The sequence below is a fragment of the Rhododendron vialii genome, chromosome 6a (genome assembly GCF_030253575.1).
Source record: "Rhododendron vialii isolate Sample 1 chromosome 6a, ASM3025357v1".
In the NCBI taxonomy this organism is placed as follows: domain Eukaryota; kingdom Viridiplantae; phylum Streptophyta; class Magnoliopsida; order Ericales; family Ericaceae; genus Rhododendron; species Rhododendron vialii.
The window spans coordinates 10343425-10356162 of NC_080562.1; the positions used below are offsets into that span (position 1 = coordinate 10343425).

Sequence of the window (12738 nt, forward strand, 5' to 3'; positions counted from 1 at the left end):
CTACCACCAAAAATCACCCCCTCCATCTACCAATTGAAACAAGGATCCTCCTTCATCTTTTTTCAATTTGTAATGTCCCACATTTTAACAGATTTGGTTAACGAAAAATGTAAAAGGACAATATTACCCTCATTAACCCTAAAAGGTCATAAAAGGTCCTAAAAATCTTAGGCGGGAAAACTCCTCCCTCTAGCCTTTGCCATTTTTTGTAGCTCCCACACCCCTCTCTCTCCACTCTTCTAATACACCCCCCTCTTCAATCTGAAAATTTCTACACACCCCCACCCGCAATAGAAAATCAATGGGAAAGAAAGAAAAGGGTAAATTTCAGAGACACCCCTTGTACTTTGCCCATTTTTCAACTACACCCTCTCTACTTTATTTTTAAACACTCACACCCATTGTACTTCAAACTAGTTTGGAACTGTTAGCAATTCTGTCAAATGTAACGGAAAAGCAGCTAAAGGTGTGTTGGTGGGAACTTTTCCCCCTAAAACATATTTTATATGACCAGTTTGCCCTTAAAACCATTTACCTCCTATCAATTCAATTCCTAGACCTCTACCATCACTTGCTTCTGATTACCTTACATTCGTCCTATCGACCACCAATCTCTTAAATCTCTGCCAATTAGAACGAATCCACGCTCAATTGCTCACCAATGGATGTCTCAGTTCCACTCCCCTCCTCACCACGTTCTTCACATCCTATTACCGTACCCACAAAACTAATTACCCATTGCTTTTCTTGCAAAATCTACCAAAACCCTACAACCCTTTCTTATGGAAATCCATGGTTCAACTCTCGTTTATAATCTGAAAATTGGCTGGATTTTCTGGGTTTCTATAATGGCTGAGAGAGAATTATTTGTTTCCTAGTAAAAGTACAGTCTCTTTGATATTTCGGGCGTTTGTTGATCTATGTGCAACTCATTTAGGGGAATCGTTCCGTTGTTAGTTACTAAAAATGGGTATTTGTTTTAACATGGTTTTGCAAACTGGGTTGGTTGATTTCTATGCAAAGGTGGGGGATTTGAGGTCAGCAGAAAAGGTGTTTGCTAAAATGACTGAAAGAGATGTTATGGCAAACAATGTGATGCGATCGGGATTTAGTAAGCATGGGTTTGTTGAGGAGGCGCTGAGGTTGTTTGATAGTATGCAATACAGGAGCGAGATTCTTGTTCTTGGAATTCAATGATCACTTGCTATTGTAAGTTGGGTCGACTCGATTTTGCCCCTTTGATATTCGACTGCAGTCTTGTCAAAAGATGTGGTCTCATGGAAGGCCATAATTGATGGATACTGTAAGTTGGGGAAGCTAATAAATGCTAAGGAATTGTTTGTTTGGAGGGGTTGGGTCAAAAATTCTGTTACATGGAATATCTTTATTGCTGAGTATATTCCATCAAGAGAATTTGGCAGAGCAATGCGTGCTTTCCAACAAAAGCAGGCTAAGAATGTGAAGCCGACGGAGGTAACAATGGTGTGAACTTTTACCGGAAGTTAATGACTCAGTTGATTCTGTTGTGAGTGGAAAGAATCTGTTATCGTTGTCGTCGTAACAGAGTAATGGGAAAAGATTTAGAATTGGGTTAGAGAAAACGGGGTTGTGGGTCACCGACAGAGAGAGAGAGAGAGAGAGAGAGAGAGAGAAGGGGAGATTGGGTATTTCAGTCTTTTCGTTGCATTTGACGGAATTACTAACCGTTCCAAACTAGTCTGAAGTACAAGGGGTGTGAGTGTTTAAAAATGAAGTGATGGGGTGTAGTTGAAAAATGAGCAAAGTACAAGAGGTGTCTCTGAAATTTACTCGAAAGAAAACGGAGAGAAGCTCCAAGGTCCTCCAATGGAGTTTTAGAGAGAGAGTGAGAGTGAAAAATGGGTTTCTCACCTACACCACCTCACCATCCGAAATGAAGCTTCCAACCTTCTAGCACAACCTTGAGCATCTCGGAACCGTTCCCCACTCACCCCGAATCATCCCCGAAGTCTCCCGTTCCGGTCGTCTTCTTCGATTGCTAAAAATTTACCGAAACCGTTCACCGTAATTTTTGATCGAATTCAAGGTAGAATAATCCCTATTCTACCATCCCCTAAGAATATTTTTAGTCCCTAGTATGTTGTTTAATGTTTAGAAGTAGTAAACAATCAAACTCCATGCATCAAGAACCAAAATACCGTAGCTATCCCTTGTTTTTTCGAGTTTGGTCGTGACTGGACATGAAAACAGTTGCATGTAGAGTGTTTTATTATAGTTTAGTTGCATGTAGAGTGTTTTTTTGATTTTGGACTTGGGCATCAAAATCCATCCAACCGAACCCATACTCTGTTTTCAGTTTACCTGGTTTGGACTGGAGTTGGCGTGGCCCGGACGAGCATGTTTGGAAATGAAACAGATTGCATTAGAAGTGTTTTTAATACAATTTAGTCCTTATGTCATTGAAGAAAACATGATCCAACAATGGAGAGATGGTGGAGAACGAACAGAGACGTCGGGGAGGAGGAAGAAGACGCGGGGGAGAGGAAGAGATATGGAGGAAGAAGACTGTAATATGTAGATAGATGAGAGTAGATATATTTCTTTTTATCCAAAAAGAATAATGGGGGAGAGGGGCATTTAAAGGAGTTAAAACGTGAAATATTTTTTTCCCGTTAATTTTGTTAACAGAATTGTTAAAATGTGGGACATTGCAAATTGAAAAAAGATAGAGGAGGGTCCTTGTTTCAATTGGTAGATGGTGGGGAATCCTTGATTTTTGGTGTTTGGTGGTAGATGGAGGGGTTTTTTTGAAAATTACCCAATTACTTATGTTTTCCTCATCAAAATTAAGAAAACAGACGCCAAAAAAATATTTTAAGTGAGGAATGGAATTGGAAATGATTTTAACACTCGTTTTCATCCATTGGCATCTCTTTTTGAATTTTATTCACGTGAAAGTATCACATTATCTTTCATATGCTATGAAAAAAGTAACTCAAAAAGTAAGTAGTAATTAATTTTGGGAAATGATTTTGTTACTCTTTTTTTGTTAACGCCACTCCCCTACAAGTGTATTTTTGCACTAAAAACACAATTTTAGAGGAGTGACGTTAACAAAAAAGAGAGTGACAAAATCAACACTATAATTTTACATGAATAAAGCTGATCAATTATTTTTTTTGCACATGAATAAAAGAAAAAAATAGAGTGTCAGCGAATAAGAGGGGAGTATTAAGAGAATTTCCTATAAAAGCACTTCCTTACAAAATTACATGCATTTTCAAACTTCTAAATAATGCGTTTACTAAAATATTTTTTGATTTTTTTTGCATCATTAAGATTCTAAGAAGATCTCATCGAAATCCGTTAAAAAAGATTTGCATTGCAAAAAAAAAAAACTATTTCAATAAATGCATTATTTTTAAACTCAAAAATTGCACGGAGTTTGGAATTTGTGGGACGGAGGATAGCTGTCCAGTTGATGCTCACACCAGAACTACGTCGTTTAGGTTTTGGAAAACAAAGCCCTGGCCCGATTTCTCTTGGGAGTTTATAAATGCAACTGCAAATTTACTGCACGTAGCTTTTTACTAACCAAAACCACAAATTTTATTAGAATTTGTTACATGCAACCGCAAAATACCCATGATCTTCCAAAATTACCCTTCCCTACTTGTACCATAACCCACCCTCCCTCCATTCCCCTTCTCTCTTTCCCCGTTCTTTACTTAGACCTCTCCAGTTTTGAAACTCAAAACCCCACCACCATTTCCCTTCTCCCCGTTATCCTCCCTCCCTACCCGTTGTTTGAACACCCCCTCCCCAACCCAAGTGCCACCACCTCCATTGCTAGAGAAGAAGTATTTTGACCCAACAAATGAAAGCAATATGCATTTCGAACTTGGTCTTTGGGATTAGATTCATTTGCAACCAACATGGTGGTTGACAAGGAAAGGTAGCCATGGATTTTGTAGCTTTGGAGCCAAAACCACAGCAAGAGAAAAACTCTTCCAATTTTCTGTTTCTCTGTCCCGACATTATCATATTCTAGAGCTTGATTATATTCAAAAATTTCAAACTCTAGAATCCAAAATTTTTAGAAAATGTCATGTTCTAGAGTTCGAAATGTATAGTGAATATCAAATTGTAGAATCTGAAAAATATATCATATGTCGTAAATAAAAATACGAACTAATATACATCCCAGAGGTTTTAAATGATTCAGATATATAAGTACGAAATTAGTAAATAGTTTCAGATTCTTGTAATCGAATGTTGGTCAATGTAGTGTTTGATTTTTTGTGGATATAATACATGGAGAAAATTCATATTGTAATACCTGAAATTTATGTAATGTTTCTACTTCTATAATCCGAACAACACCAGATGGAAGGAATCGGGAATAACAGCACCACGGTAGATCCACCATTAATTACTAGAATCTGAAATTTCATAAATATTTCGAACACAAGAACTCAAAATGATACAAAATTTTCGGATTCCAAAACTCAAAATGTTACAAAAATTTCGGATTATAGAAGTCGAAACATTACATAAATTTCAGGTATTACAATATGAATTTTCTCTATGTATTACATCCACAAAAAATCAAACACTACATTGACCAACATTCGATTGCTAGAATCTGAAACTGTTTACTAGTTTCGTACTTATATATCTGAACCATTTAAAACCTCTAGGACGTATATTAGTTCGGATTTTTATGTACGATATATGATATATTTTTCGGATTCTACAATTTGATATTCACTATAAATTTCGGATTCTAGAATATGATATATTCTAAAAAATTTGGATTCTAGAGTTTGAAATTTTTGAATATAATCAAGCTCTAGAATCTGATAATGTCGAGACAGAGAAACAGAAATTGGAAGAGTTTTTCTCTTGCTGCGGTTTTGGTTCCAAAGCTACAACATTCATGGCTACCTTTTCCTTGTCAACCATCATGTTGGTTGCAAATGAATCTAATCCCCAAAGACCAAGTTCGAAATGCATATTGCTTTCATTTGTTGGGTCAAAATACTTCTTCTCTAGCAATGGAGGGAGAGGAAGAAATTGAGATTTTCATGGAGAGTTGAGAGGTGAGATTTAGTAGGTGAAAGGTGGACTGGGTCAATGGTGGGAGGTCAAGGTGGGAGTTCCTGGTTTTTCAAAGTTTTAGCTATGGTGGGAGGGAGGAAGGGAAGAAGATCAGATGGAATTGGAGGGTTGTGTTGTAATGGTATGGTTGTATGGATGTGATTATATGTAGTAGATTTAAGGGCATTTTTGTCAATTCCATTGAGGGCATTTTTGTTCAAATATTTTTTACTTAAAAACGGGTCGTATGCAGTAAATTCGCAGTTGCATTTATAAACTCCCTTTCTCTTTGTCAGTCACGCTGTCCTCTTGGTCGCTCTCTCTCTCTCTCCTCTCTTCCACTCTCCCTCCTACTCCCCTTTCTCTTCCCTCCGGCCTTGCGTCTCTCCTCTCTTTACTGACACCTGTCGTGGACAATCGAGCTCTCTTATCGCTACTAGATCTGAACCAACCGCCGAACTTAACCCCTGCTCCAGCAATGTCAGGTAATATGTTGATCTTTGTGATGCTTTTCTCTTGTTGTCATTGATCTTGTCTTTAATAGGTTTGTTCTTTTCATTCTTGCTTAGGTTTGATTGAAGTTAATACATGTTGTATCTATTGTTATGCTTTGTTTATAGTCCATTGGCAACTGTATTTGGTTCTTCCTAGAAATTCTCTTTTAAGAATCCATTTTACCCTTGGCAAGCTTCCGATGAAGACTTCGACCCTTGTTAGCAGGAAATAACAGAGAGAACCAAATGACGAGAAAAAGCACTCCGAAAGACTGTATAGATTGCTAATGTCACAGCTCATTGTTGCTGTCCAACCGGCAACCGTATTCGTGCGACTTAGGTTTACACCGTATTATTTTTCCCACGCCCTAACTCTATGAGCACGTGTTACTGGGAAAACATTCAGAGGAAGAAAACAACAGAATTTTTTGTTAATTAAAAAAAGAGGTCATGTGCCCTTATTTCACTTAGAACTATACAGCTTTGTATAACAAAGGCAGTTTTGCATAAAATGATTAACACCATGTAGGCAAATCATCATTCTAAATTTCAGGAATCAAAAGATTGAACTTCCATACATAATCCTGATTCCTTGGATATGAGAAGTGAGAAAAAGAAATCCCGGACCCATAGTACAGATTACCATATAATAATCGATGGTCCATGGCATCAAAGAACTAAGACAAAATCGTTCAACATGAAAGAATTTGTGTCAACACAGCATTGAGAATCAGGGCATGCTTCGTCTTAAGCTATTATTCTTTACTCTAGGTGCAATTCTTTCCTTTTCCCTCTTTTTGGTTGGTCCAGTCCACCATAAGCCTTTTCTCTCCTCAAAAAAATTGATCAAAGTCTTGGGGGTCGCATGATTTTCTTGCTATCATTCATATAACTCTACTTAACAGTTGAATAACAAAAACAAGAGTTGAAAAACATATGCCGACCGCTTATGTAAAGTGACCTTTATGGATATCTTGAACTTTATATCGTTTTCTCTATAACAGGGACACAAAAAAGAAAACCCCCACAAGATTACAAATAAGTGTGGTTAACAATGATTTCAGTAACAAGCACGCTCCAACAAAGCAACTCCACAAATTACGAAACCCAGTGCCTTGCAATAACTATGAATCTGTACCAAGTTTCCATTCTTCCTAATTTTGTTATTGTTTGTAGCTAAAACTCTAATCCTATGTTTGTTTTTTATTTTAGCCCTAATGGAAGTAAGCCATGAGACACCCTGAGTCTAGATATCATATCGCTCTCAGTTTTCGATACTCGAATTCGGCAACTTCATGCATTACGGCCTTTAGTCTGAAGTTTAACCGATTCGCAAACAAGTGGCAGCCGAGCCACGCCTGCAATTTCTTTGTGTTCTTCGGAAACCACATCTGTCAATTCCAAAAAGTCCTGGCCTTTTATGGTCTTGAGAAACTGGGCCCTGTCAGTTAAAGATGGCTTCATTTATCCTATCAACTATAGTGGCACGATCCTTTTCTCCAAGCTCTATATAGAAGAGGACCATTTTTCCATAGCCAAGTTGGCTACACACAAAGCATGTTATAATTATGAAATACTTAACCGTTCCAGCATTTTGAACAAATAAAGAAACTTGAATATAAGTTTGGTTGTCTAATGCTCGAATTGGTGAAGATAGTCTTCACGATTTCAGGAATCTAGTCATTGTAGCCATCTTATATCTCTTCCAACCATCAATAAGCAAAAATAGGGGCCCATACCCTCATTACTTTGGGTAAGATGAGGGGCTAGGGTTCATTGTATTGCGATGAAGAAAGCTAGAATCCTACACATCGACAATGTGACGTACAAGAGGTGTAGCTCTAGTACCTAGGCTCGATCACACATCGCGGCTCACCTTCACAAACTGGTGCTTGACGCCACGACTTTTCTGCAATCTCTCAAATCTCAATGCAACACGATAGTTTATGGCTGAGAAGAAAGAGAAACCAACTTATACACTACTAATGGAGGGGGAAAAAATATAAATCAAATGTCAAACTTAAAGAGCCCAATTGGCAATGACACGATGAAACAACAAGAAACTCTAATCAAAGGATTCAAATTAAACCAAAATTTTTTGAAGTCTATATTAGAAATGCTTCAAATCACAGCTATAGCCTATATACAGAAATAAAGGTCCTAACTATACAAAATTAACATGGACGTACAGAGGAAGAGTGGAAAATGATACTCACAAAGGTAGGGATCCTGGGTTCCTTCGTCTGGGGAATGACAATACACCTCAAAAAAGAAGGCGACTTCAAGATTTGATCTGTTTGGCCTAATCAACATTACAGGATTGGCCACGTATGGTTTCACGTTTGTTTCATTCGTTTAGTGCCCAAACACCAATGCTTAACCGAAGGCGGTAAGGAGAGATGCTGTGACATTGAAATTGTGCCCACTGATTAGGGCTTTGGTGATGTTGATTTCCAATCGTGGTCTCCTTCCTTATCAGAAGAAAACTTGGGCGTCGTTTTTTTCTCTTTCGATGGAACAAAAAAGGGATTAAAGCCGAATTTACATGTGTGCCCCTTTAAGCGGTGCCGTTTCTGCACATCGAGATAATCTAGCCAGGAACGAAATTGTAACTTTGGGGGATGAAAAAAAGAGGCAAAAACTTTGGAACAATGTAATACCCTCCGCGCCATATATATATGGACAAAGACACCTCAGGTGCGAAACACTTTTGTGAATGATAAATTTTGTTTAAAATGGCGGAACAGGAGCTGAAGATCGCAGAAAAAGACGATCGCCTACATCTTTTGTCCGATGCTTCGCTAATGTATACATGGTGTTAATAATCTTTGTATCCTTTCAGAGATTAATAAAATTTCTTTTGCTGCGCAAAAAAAAAAAACGTATACATGGTGTTACATATTCACAATTAGAGCTTGATATTGTTTTTTTTATTTTTAAAACATGTCCCCCAACTAGTCATGTCTTCTAATTTTCTGAATTTCAAGCGTGGAATGTCAATGTCGTGTCACTTGTCCATGTTGGTGCTACATAGGACTCAGCTATGGACAATTTTTTTACGCTCATCAAAGCATGAAACAGGGGGGTAAATATGGATCAATGGACAGTCTTAAAACATGGCAAATAATCATTAGGATACACAAAGTAAAGTAAAAAGAGGTTAAAAGTGTAGTCATATTGACTGCAGCCATTTGCATCTTTTCATGGGAAAATGTTGTATAGCGACTGGTTAAGGGAGGCATTTATCAGTATAGTTTGTCTTCCATATGCTTCCTATCTTTCTTTCAGGTTGAAAGTTCTTTTGATATTCATTTGAAAATTTTCAGGTGTTTCCAATTGTTATGTTTTCAAGAGTCGGTTGCAAGAATATGCCCAAAAAGTTGGGCTTCCTACACCTGTTTATGAGACCGTGAAGGAAGGACCTTCCCATCAGCCATGCTTTAGGTCAACGGTAATTGTGGACGACGTTAGATATGACTCTTTGCTTGGATTTTTCAACCGTAAGGCTGCAGAACAGTCAGCTGCTGAGGTTGCTCTCATGGAACTAGCCAACACCGGGAAGTTGACAGAAAGTGTTTCTCAGCCAGTGGTAAATCTGTCATCTAACTGGGCTAAGTGTTAAATGTTCTCCTGCCTGCAAAACTTCTGTCATATCACTTTGTTTTGTTTCATGCAAAACTTGGTGTGGTATATTCATAAAACGTAGTCTATGATTTCTCCATTATTAAGTTTCAGTCCTTCAAAAAAACCCTTCAGACTTGTGTTTCAGGACGAACCCTTTTTTTCTCTCCTAACATCACTTACACGTGTAGATTTGCTTGCACTTGTTAAGATTTTGAATGTATTCGAGGTATCATATTCTCTGAGCCTTATGCATGCAAACTCTTATATCCTTGTGCTGGTTACAGCAGGAGTATGAACAAAATTATACCATTATTATTCCTCGTTTTCATTTTTGATTGGTTGTGCTAGTCGCATTGTTCATGGGATTCATATGTGGATATACATAGCATGCATGAAATTTACAGAGCAGTTCATGGAATCACTTAAAATTTTTGGATGTCTGTCATGATATCCAACGTCAGCATCCTGGATGGGTGTTCTTCTCTTTCTACAAAAACATAGTCCCGGGAAACCAGTTTTTGTTTTTTGAAAAGGAAAAACAGAAAGCAAACTTGTATTGCTACAGTGAAGGAAAAGAACGTCACTTCACTGTTTCGTAAGTGAGCATGCCTAATAATTATCATGACAGTTTACACCACGGTTTTTACTGTCATTCCTTTGCCTTGCTGTCCGCCTAGTATTCGCGCTCTCTTTCCCCCCCTTCTGAATTTGGTTCTGCCATAATAATTGTCTGAACTAACGAGGAAGAAGTTGATTGTTTAACTTCTTTTTATATTGGCCATTAGCATTGCGTTTGTTGTTGGCATTTCTTATTTGTGGCATTCTGGCCTTTTTGATGTGATGGATTCTGACCTCATTTGCTTGTGTGAGCTTTCAGCAAGAAACGGGTTTGTGCAAGAATTTACTTCAGGAATATGCACAGAAGATGAATTACGCAATTCCATTATACGTGTGTCTGAAAGATGAATCACAAGGTAGAGACACCCTCTTTTCTTGCACAGTTGACATAGGAGGGATGAAGTACATTGGAGCTGCAGCAAAAACGAAAAAAGAAGCAGAAATCAAAGCTGCTAGAACTGCTCTATTAGCCATCCAATCAAGCCCTTCTTGTTCTAATGAGACACCCTTGGGAAATTCTGTTTACACAGTTATTCCAAGCAAAAAGAATGGGACAGATCCTGGAATTAGCACCCAGGAAAGTCTCAAACCCAAGAAAAAAGGTCTGTTCAAAAAGAAACCACAAAGGAAGAGACGCAATGGAGAAAAGGGCAACAAGGTCCAATTGGAGTCTATGGGTCGTTCGGGTTCGGGGGTTGATATTGGTGGGTATGAAGGGCAGCAGTCAGATCAAACAGTGAACTCTGGACTTCCAGGTATGGAAGCAACAATGAACCCAGGAGGTGGACCAATTTTCAATGGAAATAATGGAGAAAAATCTGCTACCCAAGAAAGTGATGCGGTTCCATGTATTTATGTTGATTCTAAGGATGGGATATCACAGAGTCTGGGTTTTTGTCAAAGTGACTTGGAAAATCCTAATGGAGGTGATTTGACTTCTGAAGTAAGTGATGTGAACAGAATTCCTGGAGTAGGGGGCTTCGACGGTAACAACTTTTCTTCCATATGTTATGTGTCAGGGAGAGGAACCTAGGGTTGTGGATGGCTTGAACCAGACGGCTTGTGGAGGCGGTGCGGAGTGAAAGCCCGAGTTGGGCCGTGGCTGTCTAGATGGCAGTTAACTAAAATAGAATTGTTCTTTCTTTTTTCTTTTTGGTTTTGTTTCTCTCTTACTCCATATTACTAACAATTGGGGAGTCATGCATGAGAGGAATAGGGGCACATGATAACTTTAAGGAAGCCAGAAAGACATATATAAGTATATAACTTTTGGCTTGGATATGTTCTTCTCTAGCTAGCACTTTATATTGGCATCATCTAGGTCCGTTTGTCGAATAGTTTTTCGATGCAACCCTTTCTTTCCCCCACTTACCAGAAATCGCAAATTTCTAGGTTTCATTCTCCTAAATATTTACCTACTATACAAGACTCTGGTTTCGTTGCGACGTGTGAGAACAGAATGATCAACACTTTGGTTTGGTTTGGATTGCCTTTCCTAAATACGGTGAAGAGACCGATCAATGGATGAAACGCAAAATGCAAGGATGTTGTTGAAGGCGCGGTGGCAAATATCTGAACTGTAAGCGATTGGCAATGATGAAATGGGGAAATTTTGATCCTTTAAATGATGATGTATTTGAAAATACTCCTCGCCACTATGCTGGGTAATTGACCTGCACATTTGGAATTCAACTTGAACGAGGACTTATAATTTAAATCAGTTTAGTATTGTAGAAATTAAACTAGGCATAAGCGGGGGTAACTCAATTGGCCAGAATTCTTACATCTTAGTTAGGAGGTCAGGAGTTATTTCTTGCACTTGTGTGGGCGTTATTTCTCTTGTAATTAGTGGGATTATTTTTTTCCCTTAATGGAGCTATTAGTTGGTTGGCTTATACTAGTAATTGTCGGTTTATTTCCAGTTTGATGTAATTTTCATACTTGTTTTCTCCTACCGCATGTAATACGTATTGTAGGGAATTTGTCAAAAAAGTATTCACCATGTTTTGTAGATTACATCCATATATCCAAATTCATCCTCAAACTGGTATTCACCATGCTTTCTTCCGATTTCTTAAGACACCGAATCAAACATAACCAAAGGTTTCTCCCTTCAAAACATCCCAATTTCAAAGCTATACCAATTTGTTTTCACATTGCTTCTAAAATTATTTCTTGAAAACATTTAGAAGCTGAATTTTAAAATGGTCTATTCTACTGTATTCAAATTAAAAATATTACTAGCTTCTATCTTATGTGCAGTTGTAATAAACGTGAAGACAACCTTTGATTAGGCTTGTGTTTGGGTCATGGAATTATTGCAATGGATTTGGTTTCTTCGTAGTTTGGGTTTAAATCGTAGAGTGCACGTGCACTTTGCAAAAGGATGATAGTAACTAAAATGATTTGGCCATAAACGTTCTAGGGATCAGTTCACCATACACTTATTTAGCCAAACCCCAGCAAACTTCAATACCTTGGGCTCCATCATGAGCCAACAACAGTGATCTGAACCGTTCATCCCGTTCTAGCTTATATCACATCTGTGAAAAAAACTTCAACTCGATTAATTATAGCTAAATAGATTTTTAAAAAAATTTACTCTATACAATGCACAATTCAAGTTTAAAATTACATGAGCTGTTCATTTCATACAAATTGTTCAACATTGATGAAGTAGATTTTTACAAATTCAGTAGTTCTCAACAAAAACTACAGAATAAATGGTTCGGATCACTGTTGTGGGCCAATAATGGAGCCTAGCAATTTGAGCCTGAAGGAGTTGGCGGAAAAGATACAGAGGTTGTGTTGCTACGTTGGGATCTGGCGGTGTCGTTTTGGATCAACCGCGTCATCTAGCAGACGACGTGCTTTGCAATCCAACCCTTCGGTACCTCGTTTGTCAGCCTTCCGTTCTTGTAAA

The 12738-nt window shown here is 38.1% G+C and overlaps 1 protein-coding gene across 1 annotated transcript; it reads left to right on the top strand.

The window, feature by feature from the left end:
* Positions 1–5348: 5348 nt before the first annotated feature.
* Positions 5349–11096, top strand: LOC131331364 (double-stranded RNA-binding protein 1-like). The gene is made up of 3 exons (XM_058365259.1): positions 5349–5564; positions 8900–9162; positions 10075–11096. The coding sequence occupies exons 1-3, from the start codon at positions 5558–5560 to the stop codon at positions 10846–10848; spliced, it is 1044 nt and encodes a 347-aa protein (XP_058221242.1). The 5' UTR covers positions 5349–5557; the 3' UTR covers positions 10849–11096.
* The last annotated feature ends 1642 nt before the right edge of the window (positions 11097–12738 follow it).

Bases quoted from the DNA above. Each gene is read 5' to 3' on its own strand.
- LOC131331364 (XM_058365259.1), top strand. The intron at 9,163-10,074 runs GTAAATCTGTCA...GTGAGCTTTCAG, and splicing joins AAAGTGTTTCTCAGCCAGTG to CAAGAAACGGGTTTGTGCAA.